Source organism: Eupeodes corollae, chromosome 2 (assembly GCF_945859685.1).
Source record: "Eupeodes corollae chromosome 2, idEupCoro1.1, whole genome shotgun sequence".
Classification (NCBI taxonomy): domain Eukaryota; kingdom Metazoa; phylum Arthropoda; class Insecta; order Diptera; family Syrphidae; genus Eupeodes; species Eupeodes corollae.
The window spans coordinates 74,925,263-74,950,942 of NC_079148.1; the positions used below are offsets into that span (position 1 = coordinate 74,925,263).

The window sequence follows — 25,680 nt, forward strand, 5'->3', positions numbered from 1 at the left end:
CTGATTAGTGTAAGGAGTTTTTATCATTTTATTACTACGAAAAATAACAGCATACCCCACACAAATTTTTTGGTACAAACATGTGATTTTTCTAAAACATTCTCTAAATTTTGTGTTCTTAATTTGGCTTCTTTCTACAAGAAAAACATATTTTCGTATTGCTCCGGAAGGGTACCCCTTCAAAAACTTTTATTTAGTTTTTTAGTTTTTTCAAGAACTAATGGACCGATTTCAAAATTCTTCTCTTTCTGTGCAAGCTCTTGTCAATGATAAAATTAATGATGATTTTTTATGATCAAAAATGTATTTTTTTTATTTATAATAATATATTTATTTTGTTTACAAAACTCGATATCTCAGAGAGGGGACAACATTTTTTTACGAAATTTAAATGTAAAATGTTCATATATTTATAAGCTCTTCATTTAGTGCTTATACCAAACATATTTTTAAGACAAAATTTAAAATGATTTTCGAAAAAAATAGGTAGATCTAGATTTTTTGACAAATAAAATGGCAATTAAATTTTCGAGAAAAACTTATTTTGGAGGTATACATTTTTAAATCTTAAAATATAGGCAATATTTTTAAACAGACTTTTTGGAAGAAATTATCAAGTTCTTGCGACCCAGTCGTGCATTTCATTTCTTTTAAAATTGGTTTTCTGTTGAATACAAAAGATCTTACAAAATTAAATAAATCTACTTTTGAAATGAATTTGCTTTGGATGCTCTGGAACTAAGATTCAAACACGAATTTCAATTATACAAATGTCCCAAAAAAACAAGTAACACTTTTGTTAAACTAATGGCTAAGTGAAAAACATAATAAACGTTTTATATCTATTGATATAAAAGCTTTGAAACGTGTAATTTGTGAGTACTACTAAATTCTTCTTCCCAACTTATTTATTTACTTACCTTACTTTGTTTTAATTTAATTTTTTTTAGAGAAATTATGTGCTTAAATGCAACTATTTCCTTAAATTTAAGAACCAAACCTTTATGTCTCTAAAATTTTTAAGTTTTGTTGACGACTTTATAGGATCCAAATACGAGTAAGCAGATTGATAACGATAGTAATAAGAGACTTCCGGAAATTGAGTTCGAAAAACCTACGTCAAAAAAAGCCCCACATTTTTACATTTCAGATCCTCTCTTGTTTTCTGGATTTTTAAATTTTTGCAGCGTTCTTCGCATAAATAGAAATGAAAACAAGAAAAGTGTGTTTTGTTTTTGGAAAGCTCTTAAATATGGCATATTTAGACAACTGTTCGAATCTTGGAATGCTTTTATATGAGTCATCCAAATTAAAAAGTTAGACCATAACTTGCTGGACAACAGTGTTCTAAATAATTTGATAACTAAAGTTGTCATTTTAGCAATTATTAAATTTTGTTAGCATCCTTTACAAAACATTAAAGAACATTTTTAAGCGGTGAGTGTGTGACCCCCCCCTGATGAAAAGTCTGGATCCGCCCTTGCTTGCACAAAGCACTAATCCAAATAAGTTTTGGAAACATTAAATATTTTTATAGCCAAGTTATGTTCCCTGTGGATAAAATGAAGTCTTCACTTCCTTCCCTTTGACCAAATTGGGTTTATTACTTCAGCTGATTTACAAAAATATAAGACATTGAACAAACATTTTCATATTATTGTTTTATCTTCGGCGGCAACAAATGAAAACACAAAAAGTGACAATAACAACAAACATCACAAAATAATTGGTATGTTTATTTACAATACGTTTTTTGCAAATTTTCAAAATTTCCCATAGAGAAAAACCAAGTTTAATAACATTTTCAAGTTATTGAACAAGCATTATCTTTTGTTGAGTTCATTTTGACATTTGAAATGTACTCAACGAACTTTTACTGAAAACGATTGAACGAGACGATAGTGATAAAGTTACGTGAACCAAATTATTGACGATATCGTTAATGATAATCGTTTTGACGATTATCGTTTCGGAAATTACGGAAAGTCTTCGACAAGCCGAGTTCTTGTGCACGGCGAGGAATAGACTACCTCGGTTTCTGTTGTATACTTTCACGGACCGCAGTGATGTTATAGGCCGGTCTTGCATTCCTTGAACTTACGGGTGTTGGCTGATTGTTTGCTAAACCAGTGCTCTCAAATTTCTCCACCAGACGGTGAAGTGCCACCACGTCTACCGTAAAATGGGCGCAATACACGCAACGTTTGCGTTAAGGAACACTTTATTTTGAAAATAAAGTTTTATCATTTCAAAGTGGTGTTCAATCGTGTAACTCGCCATGATGATTTGGCATAAACAACTCAATAATATACAAAAGATTTGACAGATATCACCAAAACAAAATGGCAGCCGCAGGTCGCCAAAATCTACCCGTACCAATTAATGAACCCTATATAAAAGAAATGTTCAAGCAATGATAATTAAATTAGTTAAAAATATTTTTCGTTAACGAATATAATTTTTAAAATAAAACTACTTCATCATATGTAAAATATTGCTGGTAATTCTTAGTTAATCTTTTAAAAAAATTTAACTGACAAGTTTTTCAAAGGAACACAAAAACCTACATTAACAACAACAAAATTATAAGAAATGGTTTCCGACTCAAGTATTAGGAGAGCAAGGAAAGATATTGACTTCAAATTATTTATCTCACACAAAATATTGTTTTGAATATTTTGTTAACTTTTTAAGCAAGACGAATCGACATACGGACTATATCGGTGTGTGTCGCATCTCAGCCTCTTTTTGTTATTTTAAGTGATACAAGTCTGAATTGAAAAAAGAGGCTGGAATGCGAACCACACTGATAACTTCCCATCCCGTCTGTCGATTTGCCTTACTTAAACGTTTGTAGGTTTTCGAGTTTTGTTAAAAAAAGTTGTTTGTTGAATCATTTCAAAAACAAAAATTAAATTTATCAACAATATTTTGCATTTATGACAATATAGTCAAAATCTATTTTAGTTAACGAGATATTTAGTCGAAACCCGATTTTTACCAATCTTATTATTTTTTGCAGATTTAAATTTTGTGTAAAAAAATTGACCGTTGCATTTTTATAAAAAACTAACTAAATGTCGAAAACAATATATTCTGTGAAATTAAAATAGTTTTAAGCCAATATTTTTAATTTTTGAAAAGATTTTTGAGTCCAAAACAAATATTTGCCAAGTTTTATTATTATTTCTTTAAGGTTTTTATTTTTTGTAAACAAAACTGTCAATTCTATTTCTCTCAAAATTTTACCGAATATAGAAAACAATAATTTTTATAAGATTAAATTAAATTGAAACCAATATTTTTAATTTTTGAAAAGATTTTTGAGTCGAAAATCGATTTTTACCAACGTTTGTTAATTTTTTTATTGTTTTTAAATTTTTTGTACAAAAACTGTCAACTTGATTTTTTCAAAGTTTTATTGAATGTTGACAGCAATATTTTTTGAAAGATAAAAGTATTTTAAGGTCAATATCTCAAAGTTTTTGAAAAGATATTTGGGTTGTTAATCAATTTTTACCAACTTTTATTATTTTTTTTTAGGTTTTTATTTTTTGTAAGAAAACTGTCAATTCGATTTTTCTCAACATTTTTAAGAATGTTGAAAACAATATTTCTTATAAGATAAAATAAGTTTGAAGCCTTAATCTCAAGTTTTTGTAAAGATATTTGAGTCGAAATTCAGTTTTTACCAACTTTGAGCAATGGTTTTTTAGGTTTTTATTTTTTATAAAAAAACCGTCAGTTAGAATTTTTGCAAAATTTAATCAGATGTCAAGAACATTATTCTTCGTTGCACAAAATTATTTTGTAGATGGAATTTTAGTCGTAAAATTTTTGAGGTGACACCTTTCTTCTATTTGTTTTGATTTATAAAAAAAAACCTTTAATTAGATTTGTTTTCAAAAATATGCTGGTTTGGTATCAGGTTACAATATATAATATAAAATTTAATTTAAGTCTCTAGCGTTTTGGTTTATGATTTATATTTAGGGTTAACCAAAATTTTCACTTTTTTTAAACTGCTATGGTAAAAAAAAACAACCAACATTTTCAAATCGGACCCATTACAATAACTTCCTATGGGAAGTTTATAACACAAGAAGTTTTGGTGTTTATAACATTATTAGGAGTATCATTGTTATTAATTAGCTGGTCGGCAAGATTTTCCTCCTGGCCTTAATTCAAATCCGACTTCATAATTATTGTATCACTTCTGGTTTTTGAGATATTACTTTTTAAATCTGGGAAAAACACTTACTAAAGGTGTCTTGAGGCTATCTAAACTTATGAAGTACTTTTTTTGTCCAATAAAATCCGTGATGGTTTTCCAAATCTAAAATCATATCTATTCAATATTTCTTTGAGATATTTGTACTTATTTTACACAATATTCGAAAAATCTTCATAAGTTTCAGAAATCATCTGTCTTACAAAAATCTTAAAGAACGCTAAACTATATATGCTTAAACGGTGTTAAACTGAAAAATTCAAAATAAGTAAGAATCGGTTTTCTACAAAAAATTAATTGTATCAAGTTTTTGAAATATGTATGTTAAAAAATGTAAAAATAATGTTGAAAACGAGTATTTTTAAATGATGAGTAAATAGTTAGAATTAAAATTACGAATCGCAATCAGCACTTAAAACTAACTCCAAAGCTTATTTCAAAAGTATGAAAGTGTCAAATTCAATGTATTCTCAAAACTTCATATGGAGTCAAATAAAGAATCATAACTATTGTCAATTTTCAAAACCTAAGTAAAATACGAAAATGATTTAAATTGTATGTAGAGGGGAAAGATTTGTACTTTGTAAAATCATCATGCAATTAATTGTTAATAGATATTTAAGTTTTAAGTTGGCCCTAAAAATTCCGTTTTTGGCTGTTTTAAGCATTTTTACAGTTTCTTATTTTAAGCCTCATGTTTAAGAACAATTAGAAGGCGAGTTTCGAATTAAGATTATCTTAATCCCTTAAAAATTTTAACTCATTTTAGTTAAATTGTTTTTAATTCCAAGTCATGGATTTTAATCAAATTTTATGTTTAAAAATATTTATTTAAATCTTTACTTTTTTTCGAAACTTTACAGAATATAAATCACCTCAATATGAAACACTTGGATTTGATTTGGTTAAGGAACACATGGTCAGCATGGGATATCCGAAGGAAATTCTACAATTTGAATATGACCCATCATTTCCGGTACGTGGTTTATGGTTTGACACACTCTATGGTAATCTTTTGAAAATGGATGCCTATGGAAATATTCTTGTGTGTGTTCATGGATTTGTATTTTTAAAACAGTAAGTTATTTAGTTTTCTATACATTTTTTTGTATGTACTTACCTTTATTTTGTTTTCTATTTTAGTTCCCAAGTTTATGAATTGTATCCAAATAAATTTTTAAAATTGGACGAATCACGTGTTTATGTTTTGAATACGCTATTCAATTTACCAGAAACGTACCTTCTAGCATGTTTGATCGATTTCTTTACCAACAGCAAGGAGTATATCAGGTGAGAATAAAAAAAAAATGTTAATAATGTTGTGAGCCATAAACCTATTTATCGAACATATGGACAGACACATGCATTTCCTGAAATTGGGTTCATTACTACTTCATTATTACCGCGAAAAACTTGAAAGGATGAAAATTATATATAAGCTATCGGTCAATACATTTTAAAAAGCTTTCCCAGTAATTATATATTTCTTACTAAAACGGTTCGTTAAAACTTGTGCTCATTCCAGGAGTATTTTAAATGTCCGAGCCCGTAGAGTTCCAACTACTTAGATTTTTTCTCAACCCTGTTGCAAGTGTCAACTACCATTTCATTGATGACAAATATCAAAGTTTAAAATTTAAACAACCACTTTTTTTATAAGAGTAAACTCTTCTGTTTGTTCTAGAATGCTGAAGTTTATTAGTGTTTTTTTAGATGTATGTTTTTCAAGAAGAATTGAGCTTTATTATAAAATTAAGGATTCTCCGTCATGTTTTAAAAACGATTTCGGAAAAGTGGCTGAGGTAGGTGGCCTGCCTAGACAAGCGACTTCTCGTAACCCTACACAAAAAGCCCAACGGTGTTAAATCGTATGATCTTGATCTATGCCAAATTCCGTCTTGTTGGAACCTAATGTCGTTAAAATCAACATCCTCCCACTTAGCCATGAGAAAATCATAATTCAAGACTATAGCATTGTCAATTGACTGTAACGTTACGGCCGGTTTAATTTTTAAAGAAATATGTAACAATAATTTTCCATGGAGCACACCAAAACTTTGACTTTTTGAGGATGTAACGGCAGCATCTTACAAAATCGATTGCGATATGACAATTTAGTAAATTAATGTATCCATTCAACAAAAGTGAGCTTTTTTTCTGGCAACGGCCTAGTCACTGATAAAGCTTCGATTCCCATCGATCACCGAAATCAAGCATCAGTGAGTGTCGTTAGTAGACAGATGGAGGACCGTCTCGAAAGTCGAAACCTAACGCGTGCTGTAGTCATGTTTTCTTTCTGTCTGTTGTTCTTTCTCTTCTGTCTTTCTGTCTTTTATTAATGTCTTGTGTTGTTATCTCCTTACATAGTCTTGTCGCTCAAGGTGCTGTGTTCTCTACTCTGTACATTTATGTGCTGAATAATGTGTAATGTAATGTATTGTAATTATTTTCCATCCACGATTTGGATTTCGTAAGACCTAAATCCTAATACCAAGATCCTTCCGCAAAATCTTGTATAAAGTGGATAGGCACAGCTCTTATATCGTCTTCGGTGCTCACTGTAAAACGGTGTCTCTGAGGATGTGCATTATCCGCTAGAGTTCGATGTACCGAATCTACTGAGCGATTACGACGACCAAATACTAGACGCAGCTCTCGAAGCGTCAAGTGAATCGAACCATTACTAACTTCCCATAGGAAGTTTTGTAATGGGTCCGATTTGTCAAATTGACATTTCGCTACGTTTCGAGGTCCTTAGAGTCGAAGATTTTTAAAAAGATGTTTGTGCGTGCGTGTTTACGTTCGCGACGTTTTTTTTGTCGTCCATACCTCAAGAACCAGTAGAGATATCGATTCCAAAAAATTTTGTTACACAGATAATAATGTAGAAAGGGCTCTCAAGAAAATTGCGTGGGGTTTTTTTAACAAAGCAGTTTAAAAAAAAGGTGAAAATGTTTGTTAACCCTAAATATCTTACGAACCAATGACACTTGAGACTTGATTAAATTTTATATTATATATTGTAACGTGATACCATTGAGTATATTTTTGGAAAAAAATTAATTTACGTTTTTTTTATAAATCGAAAAAAAAACTGAAAAAAAAATGTTCACCTCGAAAATTTTACGAATAAAAATTGATTTTATCTCCAAAACAATTTTGTGCAACGAAAAAAAAAACGTTTTTAACATCTGAAAAGAAAAAAAAATGGTAAAATTTGAATTTTGACTCAAATATCTTTTCAAAAACTTCAGATTATGGCTTCAAACTAATTTTATCTTATAAGAAATATTGTTTTCAACATTCGTTAAAATTTTGAGAAAATCGAATTGACAGTTTTTTACAAAAAATAAAAACTTAAGAGAAAATTTAACAAAAGTTAGTTAAATTTAAGTTAAAGTGCGTTTTATTGCGATGAATGCAATAAAATATCTGTGTCGGATATTATGATTGGAGTTTAATGTCTAAAAAAATCCCTGTCTAACGAACATTGTTGAGGACTCAAACATCCAATGTCAACAATCGTCTACGCAGTGGCTTTCCACGATACGTTCTTTGGAAAAACAATACTGTGACGTCATAGGTGGGTTGAATTCTCTTCGTTTAGACATTGACGATAAGTTAAAGGTGCTAACTTGGTCGGCAAACGATCCAAAAAAAACTTGTCTGACCAGTTAAACCTACTGAGTTCGTTATCCCTGCTCTCCCCCTCCTCCAGTCAAATGAGTGAAGTTACAAACGTTAGACTCGTTAACGAATTTGAAAACATTAATTGTATGCTTTCTCGGGTTCCAACGGCACTCATATCTATTGCTTACGATATAAGCAATCAAGAATTGAAAGCCTAAATGTTAAATCTCAAAAAATTGAATCGCTTCTCTTCGATATCATTAAAAAACCTGGCATACCGTCGTGTGATAATAAACCTAATCCTAATCCCAAAAAAAATATTGAAACTAACTAGACTCTTAAAATACAAATCTTTCCAAACTTTTCTCTCTCTAACCAACTTTCGTCCCTTAAACGGAAAACTTCTCCTACCTCTGTAAAGCCTTCATCCAAACAAGTTTCTTTTAAACCTTCTCATCTGGGTCTTGGTTTTTGCTCTCCGATGGTTGATGCTCCTGCTAAAACACCCGCTTATACAAATTTCATCCATCCTCGCACCATCAACCCTACTTCTTCTTCATCAGTTTTCCAGGAACTACAAGGATTCCTTAAGCCAATAATCCCTAAAAATGTTAAGTTAACTAAACATTAATCTGAAGCCAATACTAATGATCGGTATGTTATGTCCCGTCTTAGAGACCACAAAATCTACACTAATGTTCGTCTTTACCTAGCTTTCCTGCACGACCAACCAGATTCTGTTTGCTTTGAAGGTAAAACAAATACAAACATTAAGGTTTTAATCTCCCAAGAAGGCCTCCCTACCAAACGTGATGCACTTATGGAAATATTCTTGAAATTCCATGATGGCTTTGAAATTTCTCCTCAAAAAATGAGAGAAAACCTAGCCTCTTTTGCGTCGTTTATCTCTTCAAAACGACTATCTCATATAAAAAATCCCGTGCAGATATGAAGAAATACTATCGCTCCTAACCTAAAGACCACTAAACCTAAATGTCTTAGCCTTTAGTATCAAAATGTAAGAGGATTAAGGTCTAAAACGTCAGCCGTCTTTAATAACTCCCAAAACCTAAACAAACAAATTTATAAAAGTTGGTAAAAATTGATTTTGGACTCAAATATCTTTTCAAAATGTTGATATATTGGCTTTAAACTACTTTTATCCTTTAAAGAATATTGGTACCAACATTCAGTAAAATTTTTAGACAAATCTAATTGACAGTTTTTTACAAAAAATAAAAACCTAATACTAAAACTCGGTAAAAATTTACTTTCGACTCCGTTTTTTCATAAAAAAAATAAAATTTACAAAAAATAATACGCAAATTCGGTAAAAGTTGATATTTGGTTCTTAATATCTCTCAAATTAATTGCATTCGTCATATTTATACAAATTTAAGAAATGTTACTAAAATTGATAAAAATTTGTTTTCGGCCAAAAATCTATTTAACAAAACTAGATTTTCAAACTAAACTATTTCTTTATATGAAAAATATTGTTGTTGAAATTTTTAAGAATGATTCAACTGACAACTTTTTTAACCCAAGACGAAAAGCTACAAACATTTAAGCAGGACAAATCGACAGCCTCTTTTTTTCTTTGTACATTTTGCACAATTCTCTAAAGTTCTTCATAAGAAAGTCTAGTCATTATTCATTATAGAATTTAAAACCAAACTCTGACAACCGTCAAAAAAAATACTCTAAAAAAAGTGCTGCCAGATTGAAAACCAAACGTCTAAAAAAAAACACAAGTTAAATACGAAGTAAAAACTCAAAAATTCAGATTTACAATTTTTTTTTAAAGTTATCATTTTTATGAAACACTTACTTAGTTCCTTAGGATTGGTACTACTCAAAAAATGTTAGTTATTTTATCATTAGATAGGAAATGTTCCTGAACACTACCAACTAAAATTGTCTTCATAGTTACTCACACAAATGAAAACTTTTATTCATTGGTACACGTTGGACTTATTAAATTTTAAAAATAAACTGAATTTAATTTTATAATGCAATTGGTACAAAACTTGAGGAAACTTCTTATCCTCATAAATTGTTTATATTCGAATGCTTTTTTCGTCAAACGAAGTCGTCAACGCTCATATGAACCCACTCATATTCTATTCACCTGTTGAATAATTCTTCAAGCACACGTTCTCCTCCTATAAACTTGCATAATCTCACTGATGACATATTCGCATTATATATTCATGTGCGTCCTTATTTGCTCTCCTGCATTTCTTGAATCCTCGACATTGCTTTCGACACGTTAACCTATGTGTGCACATGGCTTTCTCTTCCCGAATGGAACTATTTTATATTCGTTGGAATACCAAAATAAACTGACCAAATGCAGTGGACTTTAAATGAATGTCGGGCTCACGGTCGAAGACCATGGCCATCACCAAGTATAATACTCATCGCAATGCGAACTATCAAATCCAGATTCCAAAGTAAAAATCCCCATTTTCACATAAATTCCAGCCAGCGCAAACGCAATCTATCTCAGCGCTTTTGACCTTGAGGTCCACTTGTCTACACATCAGAAACATGTGTCACCATCGCATCGGGTCAAGAATTTTTGTTGTACAACAATTCCCAGTATCATCGTTTCGTTCTTCTTGTTTGAACTAATTTCTGTTTTTTTGTTGTTCATTTTTGCAGAGATAAGACCGGTGTTAAAGCTGGAGAGTTATTTATGTCATTCAAATCGATCTTCCAAGATGTTCGACGGGCTGTGGACTATGTACATCTCCAAGGGGATTTGAAGAAGAAGACCACTGAAGTGAGTTCATGGAAATATTTCATGTACGAATATATCTATACCTAACTATTGTTTTATTTTTTGCCTCACAGAACTTAGACATGTACGTTAAGAAGGACTCGAGGCTTCCAATGGTTTTGTCTCGCATCCGTGATTCAGGTGCCAAAGTGTTTTTGCTGACAAACAGTGACTACAGATTTACCGATAAGATAATGTCTTACTTGTTCGATTTTCCACATGGAGCCAAGGAAAACGAGCCCCATCGCAATTGGAAAACTTATTTTGATGTGATTGTAGTTGACGCCCGGAAGCCATTGTTCTTCGATGAGGGAACAATTTTACGCCAAGTAGATACAACAACTGGTGCTTTGAAAATTGGCACACATATTGGACCACTCCAACAGGGACAGGTAAATAGATTCGATATAAATGTTGTCATAATATGAATTTAATTTGATGACTCTCTTTGACACAGGTCTATTCAGGTGGCTCATGTGATGTTTTTACTTCTTTAATGAACGCCAAGGGCAAGGATGTCCTCTACATTGGTGACCACATATTCGGTGACATTTTGAAGAGTAAGAAAATCCGAGGCTGGAGGACATTTTTAATTGTCCCTGAGTTGGTTCAGGAACTTCATGTGTGGACTGATAAATGTCAATTTTTTGCTGAACTTCAGCAATTGGATATAATGTTGGGTGATATGTACAAGTAAGTATAGTTAGAGATTCCTTACGGAATACACAGATATGTAAGTGCCATTTCCAGTAGAGTGCTTTTAATTGGATCATTACAAGATTTTAAAAAACTTGATGTTTCTCTTGTCAGCCGTTGCCTTAAAGTGTCAAGGCAAAAAGCTATGTGGAATGAAACATTAGTCTGAAAACGAAAAAAGGGTCAATTAGTTCAAATATTCAATCAGAATGTTTTATGTTTTTAAAATGTTTAGAAAATATGGAGAAAAAAGAAGTAAAAACATATACTTTTGAAAAAGGACCAATCCCATTGAAATCTTAAAAAAAGGGCTAAATTAACAAACTTGATGTGTAGTTCTGTAGTTCTCGACATCCCATTTTGAAGCTTTCAGACATCAATTTGGTAGCTGAACCATCCCACAACTAAAAAACAAAACTTTAATTGGTACCCCGCCAAGACTTGTTTTGCATTTAAAAACTTTAAAATATTAAAGTAATTAGGCCAGCATGAAGTTCAATATATCGAAGAGTAATGAGACGCTTTGAGTTTACCAAAAACTGCAATAAAACTTTGTGACTTATTAAAACTTTTTGTACTCTTAACTCATTTCTAATACTGAGTGAAAATGAACCCCCACATGTTTTGAAGATACGTTAATAGTAAACGTAAATTTGGCTGGTATGCAGCTAGTTCGATCTTTCGAAATTCTTCAAGCCATCTTCCCGAATCAATTTCGAATAAGTATCCAGATTATTTTAAGACTCCCTTAACACTTCTGAAAGCACCTCTTCTCTTATTTCTTCTAACACATACAAGTACAGTCATCCTACATCAATCAATTTCTCGATTTCTGTAGCCTCTATACGTGACAATATTTCAAAGCTAAATGAATGTTTCAGTCCTGGTCCTAATGGAATACCATCATTAAAGTTGAATGCCTTATATTTCTTATCCATTTTGTATTCTTTTCAATGAGTTCTAAGGAAAAAAGGTCCTTTATTGTTTGAATCTCTTGTCTGTCACATAATTTTATTTACTTTTTGATATAAATTTACAATTACTAATTTATTAAAATTCTCAGCTTTTTGTTTAAATGCAATCGATGGCATTTTTAAAGATCATAGCAAGTTATTTGACAAATTAAGTCTTGGAATTCTTCTAAACAAATAAGTAAAATTGGGCTAAACGATTGTGTCATTATGTAGATTTAAACATATCTCTGAGATAGATAATACAGGGTCCGGCAAAAAAACCTCCCGTATTTTAAGACGTTTATATTTAAAGCTATTTATGGATGAAATTGTATTCCGGGTATAGATAAATGGAGGTCTACGTGCCGTTTTTAGTAATAACAATGGCCTGGCATGGTAAGCGTCGAGCATTTTTCGGAGAGGAATATATCCGTATTTTCGTATTTTTTCGAAGAAAATGGGCAAAAAGTAACAGTTAATGTGGATCGCTACTGTCACACGATTGAGACCTTTCTCCAACCAAATTCAAATCAGTTTACTAGAAACCACAATGAAGTCTGGTTCCAACAAGATGTAGCCACACCACACAATTCAAGACATTCACTTTTTAAATATGGGAGATGTTTTTGCCGGACCCTGTATAGTTCCATGTTCAAAAGTAAGCCTAATGTGAATTTAAAGTAAATTCTGGTGTACCTCAACGGAGCCACCTTGGGCCATTGCTGCTTATTTAATTCCCATAGGAAGTTATTGTAATCGGTCCCATTTGTCGAATTGAAAATTTTTAAATGCCTCGACGTTTCAAGGTCCCTAGAGTCGAAAACAAATTTTTTTTTAGGGAGATGTCTGTGCGTGCGTGTGTACGGGAAGTTCTTTTCGTCGTCCATGGCTCAAGAACCAGTAGAGATATCGACTTCATATAAATTTGGTTATACAGATAATAATGCAAAAAGATGCCCTAAATATCTTACGAACCAATAACACTAGAGACTTCAATTTAATTTTATATTATACATTGTAACGTGATACCCAATTAACGAGTTTTTTATAAATCAAAAAACTAAAAAAAAATATTTGTCACTTAGAAAATTTTACGAAAAAAAATTAATTTTATCTCCAAAATAATTTTGTCCAACGAATAATAACGTTCTTAACATCAAAAAAATTTAGAGAATAATCGAATCAGTTATTAAAAAAAAAAAAAAAACTGAACAAAATGGATAAAAGTTCATTAAAATTGATTTTCGACTCAAATATCTTTTCAAAACTTAGAAATATTGGTTTTAAACTTAATTCATATTTAAAAAAAATATTGTTGTCATAATTCAGTAAAATTTTAAGCAAAATCGAATTGACGATTTTTACAAAACTAAAAAAAAATTGGCAAAAGTTGGTAAAAATTGAGTATTCGACTCAAATATTTTCTCAAAAATTTGGGATTATGGCTTTAAACTAATTCTATTTTATAAGAAATATTGTTTTCAACATTCGGTAAAATTTTAAGAAAACCTGAACTGATTTTTTTTACAAAAAAAAAAGAAACTAAAAAAAGAATACTACGATTTGGTAAAAATTTACTTTCGACTCAAATATCTTTTCAAAATTTTAAACTTCATTTTTTTTTTATTTTATAGACAATATTGTTTTTGACATTAAGTAAAGTATTGTATAAAAATCCAACTGTAAGTTTTTTCATAAAAAAATAAAATCTACAAAAAATATTACACAAAATTAGTAAAAATTGATGTTCGGATTTTGAAATCAAACTATTTTATCATATGCAAAATATTGTTGGTAATTATATTTTTTTTTTTTTTAAATAATGCAACTTGCAACAAAACTCAAAAACCTACAAACCTTTTAAGCAAGACATATCGACAGACAAGATGGGAAGTTATCAGTGCAGTGTGGGTTGCATCCCAGCCTCTTTTTTTATTTATTAGGAGGTTATTCCAAAACTTGAAAATCTACCGTCTGGTTTTACATTAAACAGCACCACACAAAATATTTATTCTTTCTTTTTAACTCCCAAAATTAATAAAACGTTTTTGAAATTCAATCATTTTAATTTATGTTTTTTGTCTAAGCTTTAAAAGTTTCAAAAATACACAAATAACCCATTTGCTTACATCTTATTTGTTTTTAGAAATCTTGACTCAAGTACTAAGGAGAAACCTGATATATCCAATCTTCGAACAAGCATTCGTGATGTGACGCACAAAATGGATTTGGCCTACGGTATGATGGGCTCTCTATTTCGTTCGGGCTCAAGACAAACATTCTTTTCAAGTCAAGTTGTCAGATACGCTGATCTTTATGCGGCAACTTTCCTTAATTTAATTTACTATCCATTCTCGTACATGTTCCGAGCGCCGGCCATGTTATTGCCTCACGAATCGACTGTAACACATGAACAACGATTTAATATGGGAGCACCTATGATACAAAGATCTAGAGCTAAGGGTCCCGAAGATGATGGAGAGTCAAAGCCTACGTCATCGGGTGTAACAAATGATTTAATAATCCTTCAGGATAAATCTGTAAGAAAAAAAAACAAACAATTTATTTTTGTTTTTTATTAATTTTTAATTTTATTTTTACTATAGCTTTTGGGAGTTGAGTCATATTCGCCTGCATTGCCGTTACCTCATGCTCGTCCAGAAACTCCCCGGACTGTTACCCATACCCACGACGAAGATTGTTCAGATGAAGAAAGTGACCACAACACTAAATCGGACCAACGCCAGACAGATTCTCCTTGAGTCCCAATTGAACTTCTCTTAAATTTATAAGACATGAAGTTGTTATAGATTTCTACTAAAATTTATTCGAGTTGTGTCACAAATTTTCAGACTTTAAAATAAAATTGGCCTAACATCATTAAAGCCTTTCCTCGTTAACGGTTACAAAACAATTAAATTAGCAATATAAAATTAAAAACAAAAAAAAAACTTGAAATATTTTAAAACAGAAAATGAATTAAAAATCTGCATGAATTGTTAATAAATTTGTAAGTTATTAGTTCTTTATGGTATAGCATTTTTATATTAATAATATACATACATACATTATACAGTAACTATTGCAAAGAAATATTTTTAACGCCTAAATAATAATCAAGATGCAAAATTATTAGAATTACTTAAATTACCTTTAAGTACTTGTACCTTTTTTCGTTTTATAAAATTAAAATCATAAAAATCTCAAATGTTGTGAACTGTATCTTAATATGCATAGTTGAAAGTAATAAAACATTATTTTCTTTTATTACAAAAAGAAAATCCGAATTTATAAAAACAAAATAAAAACAGTTTTATTCCTGATTTTAAATTTAATTTTTTATTACTACCGTTCAAAAAAAATATTATGATTTTAAATAAAAATAGCAATATTATAAAAGCTAGTTTTAACCAGGCACTATAAGATTTAACTGCTCTTTGCTGTGAACTTTAGCAATTTAACAAACCAAAATAACAAGTATATAAAGTCAATGTAGCTATAAATTTATGAATAAAAACAGTAAAATGAAATGATTATATATTTTAGAAAGAGTTAAAAATAAGTTGTTTTCATTTTGTCAATCTTCATATTAGCTTAGGTCAATTTCTCGATGATTTATAAGCTCTGAAAAATTCATTGACAAAGTTCCAATTTGATAAACTCAGTATGATGAGAAATTAGAACTTGTTTTTTTTATAATAAACACTAGGAAGAGGAGAGAGTGTTTAAAAGGAGATGTCGGTGCACATTGGTTTTGATTCCTGGATATTGCAATGACTAGGAAAGACAGAGTGTGGTAGGGCATTCCACATTCGCGTAGTACGGCTAAAGAACGAATCTCTATATTTGACAGTATGACCGATGTTGGGCTCGAGGGTATACTGATGAGCATTCCTAGAAGCGCGAGCATTACGGTTGAACTGTTTAAGGGGAGGAATGCAGCTATCTATTTCTCTAGAGCATCAACCATTAAAATAACGGTAAAATAGGGTGAGATAAGAAACATTTCAACGATGTTCAAGTGTCGTAAATGATCTTATGATGGTAATATCACCAATCAATCTAAATGCTCTACTTTCAATACTATCCAAGAGGCTTAAGTAAGTTGCAGGAGCACCAGCCCAGAGATGGGAGTTTTACTCATGCTTTGGACCTATGTAAGTCTTGTAGATAACAGCCAGATCAAAAGGGGTGAAATATTACTTGCATTACCTAAGGACACCCAAACACCTTGCGGCATTTTTGGCGACATCGCGTATGTGATCGTTCCACAAGAGATGGTTCAGTCTCATTGGTGCAAGTGCCATCCATGGATAATGGCAATGGGGGTATATCTCGCTCTAACGATACAAGACAGCATTGGGTATTCGAAGCATCAAATTCCACGCGGTTATAATGAGCTTATCATATTTTGTCGTTGCAGTTCCACATCCGAAGAAGAGGGGTGTGAATCTGAAACGAATATGAAAAGCTAAGAGTACTATCGTCAGCGAAACAATGTATTGGATTAGATGTTGCAGTCAGGAGATCATTAATAAAAATGAGAAAAAGTGTTGGAGATAAAACAGAGCCCTGGGGCACACCAGCATTTATTTTGTGGTTTTTAGACTTGAATCCATCGAATATAACTTGTATTGAACGATTCGAAAGGTAATTACTAATCCAACCAATAAGGGATTCATGAAAACCGAATGCACGCATTTTCGACAAGAGAGCCTGATGCCAAACCCTATCAAATGCTTTTGAAATATCAAGTTCAACAATCTTACTTTCTCCAAAACGATGTAAAGATTTGCTCGGTGAGATGAACCATGAGATTACCAGTGGACCTATTGCTGTGCTACGAAAGCCGTATTGCCGGTCATTAAGAAGCTTTCGATCTTCAAGATATTTCTTGAGCTGATAATTAATCAGTGTTTCCATGACCTTGGAAAGAAGGGTCGTAAGTGCAATCGGTCGGTAGTTAGAAGGTGAGGAAGATTCGCCTTTTTGGGAATAGGCTGGACAAATGCCGTTTTCCATCCGCTCGGAACGAGACTTGAGGAGTAGGACAGATGAAAAAGCTTACGCAGTGGTTTTGCCAGCGTTGAAGAACACCTCTTCAGAACAATAGCGGTGATACCGTCCGGATCAGCGGATTTATGTGTGCTTAGATTTCTTAGGACTCTTGCCACAGTAAAAATAAATAAATACATTGGGTGGCGCAACAGTCCCTTTGAGAACTAGGGCCTAGTGACTGACAACTCTCAACCATTCCTGTGTGCGAGTACTGTTATCAGGGAAGGAAGGGACCTACAGTTTTAAACCGAACCCGAACGGCAAATTTGAGAAAGCACTTTTCATGACAAGAATTACTCTTGGAGAATTTGTCAAATCCTCGCAAGAGGCAGTACCCGTGAAAAACTTTAGGTGGCATACACAGGGATCGAACCCAAGACCTCTCGCATGACAGTCCAACGCACTAACCATCATGCCACGGGTACTACTTGCCACAGCACGAGTGCGAAAAAAGATTGGTCACATAGAATCACTAACTCACTCAAGTACAGGCGGAGTCATAACACTCACCGGGAGCGTAGAATTGGCGATGGACTGCCTAGTAAAGAGATTAGCTTTCTCTAAATAGCTAACAAAAGGAGAGTCATTGTCAACGAGCGTAGGAACCGAAGAGGAGGAAGAATTCCTCATGTTTTTTACAAATGACCAAACATTTTTACTGCCTTTGGGACATTGCAGTATTTTTTGCCGTAACTTTTGGTCATGTAAAAATTTGGTCCATCGAATAAGGGCGTTGCAGGCCTTCCTGACTTGTTTGAACTTTGAACAATGCAAACTAACCTCTTTGGCCCTAATAACCTCTTTACAGCTCGCATCAAACCAAGATTTTTCCTTGTGTCTGATACTTTCAACCTTGTTCGGTATAAAAGTTCTCATTCGCAGGAGAATTAAACTTGTGATCATATCAGCGCTGGCGTCAACGTCACTATCGAGGAAGCATAGTGACCTTCAACGTCTGATATTCGGGTGGGCTCGTTGACTAGCTGAGTTAGGTGATTCAACTTATCGAAGATTTCTGCACACACTATATCGGTTGTTGTCGGGGCTGAATGTTGAAGCCATGAAGAATTGTGTACATTGAAATCGCACGTAACAACGATTTCAATGCGAGGATAGGACGAAACAATTCTTTAGATGAAATCAGACAAAGCATCAAATTCACGAGAAGTTGATACTCTATCTAAATTTGGCCTTCGATAAGTGAAGCAGTAGTGAATGATTTGCTAATTTACGGAGATAATTGGTGGAGATCGAACTGATTTCTTTACCAAGTTTTTAAGCGTTAGAATTCAGATTTAGACATCAGTTAAAGTTCGAACTTCGATTTATTAGAATTTAAAATTTGGGGGTGTAGGATATCAAAACTCGGTTAAGCAATATTGTATTGCTTTTGACGACTTGATTTTGGATAAGATTAGAAACGATTTAAGACTGCGTGATTATTTAATGTACAAATAATAATGTGATCTTGCAATACTTTTTTCGGAGTTATTCTTTTTTACAGGTATCACTTGATTAAAGCTCAGTTGTGTTGGTCATTTCATAATGAATAGGCTTACTCTTGAAGAAAATAATGGTTTTGTTTGTATTTTTTGTGGGTTATGTGGAATTACTGGTCTAAAAGAGAATATTTGGTGTGTTATTGTTGACGTTCGTCCCCAATTACTACAAAAAGTGGCCGAAAGTTGGGGCTCTCCGCTGGAATTTACTAAAGCTAGCCACAGAAGCAACCTAGCCGAAATCGTTTTTATAACCTAATAGCAAACCCTCGACTTCATAATAAAACTACATTATTAGCCATAACATTAAATTATATTATTATTATTATTTATTGAACTATACATAAATGTACAGAATAATACTTAAAAGCTAATAGCTACCAGAGCTTCTGAAATGACTAAAGTAGTATTTTTGGTTGTTATGATGTTTTAAATTTGCCAGCTGCAGGGGGCGGTAGTAAGAGTAATAGGTCTGACTTACTCCGTATGTATGTTTTGTTGGGAAGCGACCAAAAGGAGATTTTTTAGATTACAATTAAAAAGTTTATTACAAATTTTATTGATTTTCGGTCAGTCTGTAGTTTAATGGTTGATGGTCAGCTGAATATTGAGTTGGCAGCGTTGTCAAATGGGTGGGGGATCTTTGTTGAGTAGGTCACTATGGGTGAGCTGGGTGTGTCCAATCCTCAACCTGGTGAAGCATTTGTTCAGGATTGTAGGGGTAGAGGTGGGTTACATAACTGGGCTGCAATTTTGGTTGATGGAATAATAATAAGTTTTTGGGCCTAGCGGTTATTTTGGCTTCATTTGTCTGCGTGTTTATTGCCTTTTACACCAATGTGACTTGGCACCCTAAAAATCAATTTTTTAGATTTGCAGGCGAATTGTGTGGCTTTTAAGACCGCTAAGGCTTCGGCTAAGAAAACAAAGAAAAATGGTGGCAGCTTTTCTGAAGAAATTCGATTGTTGTTTGATTCAACAATTGCGAAAGAGGTACCTTCCTCAAATTTTGGACCATCGTTAAAGAAGATATTTCTGATGAAAGGATTCATTAATTCGTGAAAATGCTAAAGATAAACCTCTTTCGGAGTTGAATCTTTTTTAAATCGAACGAGAGCAGTGTTGATGGATTTCTTCGGGCATAGCCAAGGAGGCTTACACTCGACATCTTTTTTTTTAATTTTTGGTTCAATGCCAATTTCTCTCGCATACATTAAAGTTATAGTTTTTTGGGGTCTTTAAGCGTTTAATCATTTTCGTAGAGTCCAATAGAATTAGAGAGTCTGTAACGTACCTCGAGCTGACATCGAGTAAGGGATGAAATACAAAAATCTCAACCCTCTAAACCATACACTCCGTACACTACCAGTAAGTCTTAGAGCTTACAGGGACTCCAAAACTGTCCTGGCAGCAAAGTGTATGGGTGCCCAATTTCCTTACCGCGGCATGCTTGCATGGCCAAAGGTTAGCTCGTCGGGTTGTCGGGGTTCTTTTGGTTTGGAAATTGGACGGCCGTTACGTTTTTTCTTCATGCCGTTTAAAAATTCGTACTATAATCTTCGCGGAGCTGACTTGTCCTTTTTCTTGAATTAATGTTTTATGTCCCTGTGTGTGTGAGGAGAGCTAGATGTTCTGCCCTCAGAGGATTATCCCACCCTTTTATCATACAATCTCACTCTATGAGCAAGACCATGCGATCAACCTGGTTACCAAGACCTCAACTATTTTGGTAACCCCAAACGATCATGAAAACATAATTTTATGTTCCCATTTTGTCGTATGCCTTCGTTATCGCTTAGCCCTTATTATCAGAGCTACATCCACCTAAAAGTTACAAAATATCTAAACCATAATCATGGTTTTCAAAACTAAATTAAAAATTCGACAAAAATAAAATTACAGAAAAAAATCATCACATCGATTTCAATGTAAAAGAAAAGGAGTGAAAGAAATTAGGCAAACCCATTTGTCTCAAAAAGAAATATCTCAATTCCAAAAAAAACGTTTTTAAATTTCGAAAAACAATAACAATTAATATTTTATTCCAAATCACTTAATTTAGAAAGGACAATACCAAAATTATAATTGGATATTTAGCCTAATGAAATTTAAAATCTTTTATCTTTTATCCCAATTATAAATAAAAATATTAAAAAGAGACTAAAATACTAATTATGTAAAAACAAAAAAAAAACTTAAATTTTTCCAATTTAATTTAGTTACAATTAATTTTAAGATTTTTCAAATATTGTCACTAAGTTTTATTGAATTTAATTTACTCTCTATGTTCTCTTTTTCGTTCAAATAAAGTATTGAGTTAAAGATCACTTACCGCATTATATTGCATATTTTTCTGGGTTACCCCATTTGGTGTACTTTTACTTCACTTATAATTGCTCCATTCCTCCTGATGTTGTGCACAGCATCGCAGGATGGTTTTTGTTGTTGCAGAACACTTTTGTATGCAGCTAGACTTTAAAGGTTTATAAAAATAAAAAAAACACTTGATTTGAACGAATTTGATTTTACATGACGTTATGAAAAAAAAAGAATCTTTTCCTTTTGGTTTGTCAGGTATACTAATGTATACTGATCTTTTCTTTTAAATTTTATGATCTTTTTTTTTCACAAGAAGGAATGAATGGAAGTAGGTACTTAGCTTTTAATTAAAATTAATATGTTGACTATTGAAGGTAAGTTAAGTTGGTGAGATTGGATATAATGTATGTATGTGGAATTGAAGATGCTGTTTTTAGGAATCCTGGATGAAACTGGATGATTCTGATGATTGTATATGGATGATGTGTGCATGTTCGTTTCAGCTTTATGCTTCTGAGTGAATGGATTGTTCTATTGTGTTCTCAATGTGTATATGAATATTTGAACGATGAGCGTATGTATATAGAGAAGTTCTGAAGGTTCGAAAAAAAATTGTTCCAAGAATTGGTTCAGATAAAATGTCAAGGTGGAACTTTTTTTTGGGAGGTGTTTTTTTTCTGTGAGCCAATTTTTGTTTCCCTTTTTTTTATAGCGCTTAGAAGAGAATTGTGCTTGAGCCTTATGTCTCGCAGCACGGTATCGTGTAGTGTGGTGTGCCAAGAAAAAGACAACCTTGACCAAGTGATTAACTATTTTAACCAGAACCAGAACAATACGCTAAATTTATAGGTGTCTAATTAAATAGTATTTAATCGATTTGTGGTTTTCCACTGGAGCACCTGGTTGAAGAAAAAAAAACACGGAATAGGTATAGGGAAAATTCTTTCTCGCGCACTTATATTTTCTTAACACCGATATCTCACCTTCTGTTTTATGTTTTATTTTATTTTGCACTATATATCGCATATGTATCTTATTTGATTAAAGACTTTTTACAATAACTTGTAAAATTTGTATATTGCCGAAAAACAAAATTTTTTGTACAGGCTCACAATCTTATATCTTTAATACTTTTTATAAATCTAGAAAAAACACCAAAAAGAACAATTTTCGGGTTGAGCACTGGTATTTATACCCTCAACCTACCCTGATTCTTCCACACATACATTCAACCAAAATAAATATGGACGTACATTTTCAGTTTCCGATTTACAATTTTCTTTATGAATTTTAACCAAAAAAATCCAAATTCCATACCAAAATTCATTACATTTTTTTTCTTAAATAAGTGTTAGGTTTCCAAAATATTTTAGTTAAAATATTTTGATTAAAAGAAAATGTACAGGCTTTATGTTGAATGTAGGTGTAAGTTTTTTCCAGTCATGTGATTTTGGACTTCGAAACTTCGGCTAATTTGGCCTTGAAATTGTTTTGATGTTTTTCAACTGTTTTTGTATTCGCTTTTTCAATTTGCTTTCACAAACATTTCAATTTATGAATGGCAAAAATTTAGAGTGTCTCGTAGTACAAAGGGTTGAGACTCCGGTCCCACACCATTTGTACCCGGTTCGATCCCTAGTGCGCACACCAATAATTTTAGTTTTGTTTATAAAACTTTTTATATTATTATTTTTCATTTTTCTTTTTTTAAACTTTTATTTAATTATTACTGTTTTTTTTTCTTAATCAAATTATGAAAATCAACATTATTTATTAAAACTACATAATAAGTATTAGATATATAAATTTAGCATTCGAAACAAGCAATAATAATATTTAAGCCGCCTGCGAATATGCAACCATTTTAACGTTAAATTTATGATGTAATAAAAATCTAATCTTTCACAGCTTCTCAAACTTTTGACCTACTATTCTAAAAAAAATAAACTAACAGATCGAGTTCGCTCCTCGACTCTTTCGTTATGAGAAAAGGATGCAGTTCTTTGTTCTGACACAATCTTCCTGATATGGTCTAACTGATAGTTGAGACCACAGGTTTCCTACAAAACTTTTTCACTTCGTGAGCTTCCAAAGCGAACAAATGAAAATGGAAAGAAACCTGTATTTAAGTGTAGAGAAGAGAAAAAAAACTAAAACCCACACCCCAACAAGTGTCTCATGTTCAGACTGAGCTAGCCGGACCCTTATTTACTCTTTAAGGTCTTTCGAGTGGAATACGCCTATTATTTGTCCTTGATCATTTTCAAGCTCATATGAATGATTACCTACTACTCTAACTATTTTTGCTTTTAGAAATTTAGGACATAGTTTAGCATTTCTTTTCTTAAACGCATCACTTAAGATAAAGTTTCGTCTATAGACTACATCACCGACTTTGAAATTTGTGACCTTACTTCTAGTATTATATTTATGCTCATATTGCGAGTGTGCCTTTTCAAGCGCCTCCTTAATTTTTGCATGTAGCATGTTGATTTTTGAAGACCTAGGAATTATATTTAACTCCGAGCTGTTTACTTTGCCTAATTTTCTTAAAAGCCTGAAATCCGAACCATGCTCTATCATCTTTTGACCGAACAACGCCTCATACGGAGATACTCCAATTGCAGAGTGCACCGCGGTACGCAGAGCACAACCAATGGCTGGTAGATGGGTATCCCAATCTCTCTGATCTTGCTTAAGATATGATCTTATCGCTGTGAGTATGGAGCGATTAACTCGTTCGCTAGCGTTAGCTTGAGGGGCGTACGATGCTGTTTTGATGTGCCGTATGCCTAAAGATTCTAAGTATTTTGTGAAGGATGCGCTAGTAAACTGTTTTCCGTTGTCAGTCATTAAGGACTCCGGTACTCCGAACAAACAAAATATGTTTTCATGTAAGAATTGGATTGCAACTTCCGAAGTTGCGTTTCGCAAAGCTTTTACGGTGACAAATTTAGTCAATTGGTCTAGAGCAATAATGATATACGTGTTACCTTTTTTGGAACGTGGATATTGACCAAGAAAGTCCACATAAAGATGTTGGAAAGGGTAGTCGACGGTAAACGCTTTTCCCATTTGCTCTCGCAAAATTCGATTAGATGATTTTGATGTTTTACATGTTTCACAACTGTTTAAAAATGTCTTGACTTGAGAGGCCATATTTGGCCAAAAGAACCTTTGTCTGAGACGGTATAAAGTTTTAGCTATTCCCCCATGTGCTGCTTTAGCAGGCTGATGAGCTAGAGAAATGAGATGATCTGTTAGCAACGACGGTACCCACAACTTCCATGTTTGGTCATCTTCAAGTGGATTACCTGTACTATGGTTAACCTTCTTGTAAACGAAACCGTCCGAAACAAGAAGATCAGGTAGCTGGTGTTTTTGTTTTTCGATGCCATCAATTATCTTCAGATATTCGTCCGATTTGAAAGCGGAATCTGTAAGATCTATGTGAAGGACATCAGAAGGGTCGATTGAAAGAGCTTCCAGGCTCACTGCATCTGATGAATGAACCCTAGAGAGAGCATCAGGCACCACATGCAGTGAACCTTTTCGATGCTCGATTTCAAAGTCATATCCTTGAAGTTTTAAGGACCATCGAGCTAACCTACCACTCAGATTTTGCTGTCCCATCAGCCATTTCAGGCTTGCATGGTCTGTAATGATTTTAAATTTGTAACCTTCAATATACTGTCGAAATTTGGCCACCCCCATCACTGCTGCTAAGCATTCTCTTTCAGTCACGCTGTAGTTCCTTTGTGCGCCATTCAACTTGTGTGAGTAAAAGTATATTGGGCGTTCTACTCCATTCTCGTCTAGCTGACATAACACACATCCGATTCCTGAATCTGATGCGTCACAAAGTATAACGAACGGCTTAGAGAAATCTGGATAAACAAGCACAGGAGATGTCGTAAGCATGTCCTTTAAAATTTCAAAAGCCTTAACAGCGTCATCGCCAAATTCAAATTTTACCCCCTTTTTCAAGGTATTCGTTATTGGTGTAGCCAGGGTAGCAAAATCTCGAATAAATCTCCTATACCATCCTGACATACCCAAAAACCTGCGGACTTGACGAGGTGTGGTTGGAACTGGAAAATCTCGAATTGCTGCTACCTTATCTTTATCCGTTTTTAAACATCCGTTACTAACAACATATCCTAAAAACTTCAATTCTTTGTAGCAAAATTTCGATTTTTCGACATTTATCGTAAGATTAGCTACGCTTAACCTACTAGCAAGTTGCATTAGGATTTTGATATGTTCGTCGAAAGTACGTGAGATAACTAAAAGATCGTCTACATATGGAAAGACGTTTAGCTTAAGCTCAGGTGTCATCACCTTGTCCATAAGCCGACACATTCGTTGGACACCACCACTTAGACCAGGAGGCATTACTACGAATTCCAACAAAGGCTTTCCAGGTACCGTGAAGGCTGTTTTTTCCCTTGATGACTTTTCTAGTGGGATTTGTAAAAACGCATCTTTGAGATCAATGCTCGAAATAAA

The 25,680-nt window shown here is 32.9% G+C and overlaps 1 protein-coding gene across 6 annotated transcripts in view; it reads left to right on the forward strand.

Moving 5' to 3' along the window:
* The window catches only part of LOC129944323 (cytosolic purine 5'-nucleotidase), a 146,596-nt gene extending 130,771 nt beyond the window's left edge, over positions 1-15,825 (forward strand). For all 6 annotated transcript variants that reach the window (XM_056053676.1, XM_056053675.1, XM_056053673.1 and 3 more), the window contains 7 exons: positions 5,095-5,308; positions 5,375-5,521; positions 10,529-10,649; positions 10,721-11,038; positions 11,104-11,339; positions 14,442-14,835; positions 14,902-15,825. In XM_056053676.1, coding sequence (XP_055909651.1) covers positions 5,095-5,308; positions 5,375-5,521; positions 10,529-10,649; positions 10,721-11,038; positions 11,104-11,339; positions 14,442-14,835; positions 14,902-15,057 — 1,586 coding nt within the window. In that variant the 3' untranslated portion in view covers positions 15,058-15,825. The remainder of the gene's footprint in view (positions 1-5,094; positions 5,309-5,374; positions 5,522-10,528; positions 10,650-10,720; positions 11,039-11,103; positions 11,340-14,441; positions 14,836-14,901) is intronic.
* Positions 15,826-25,680: the final 9,855 nt, after the last annotated feature.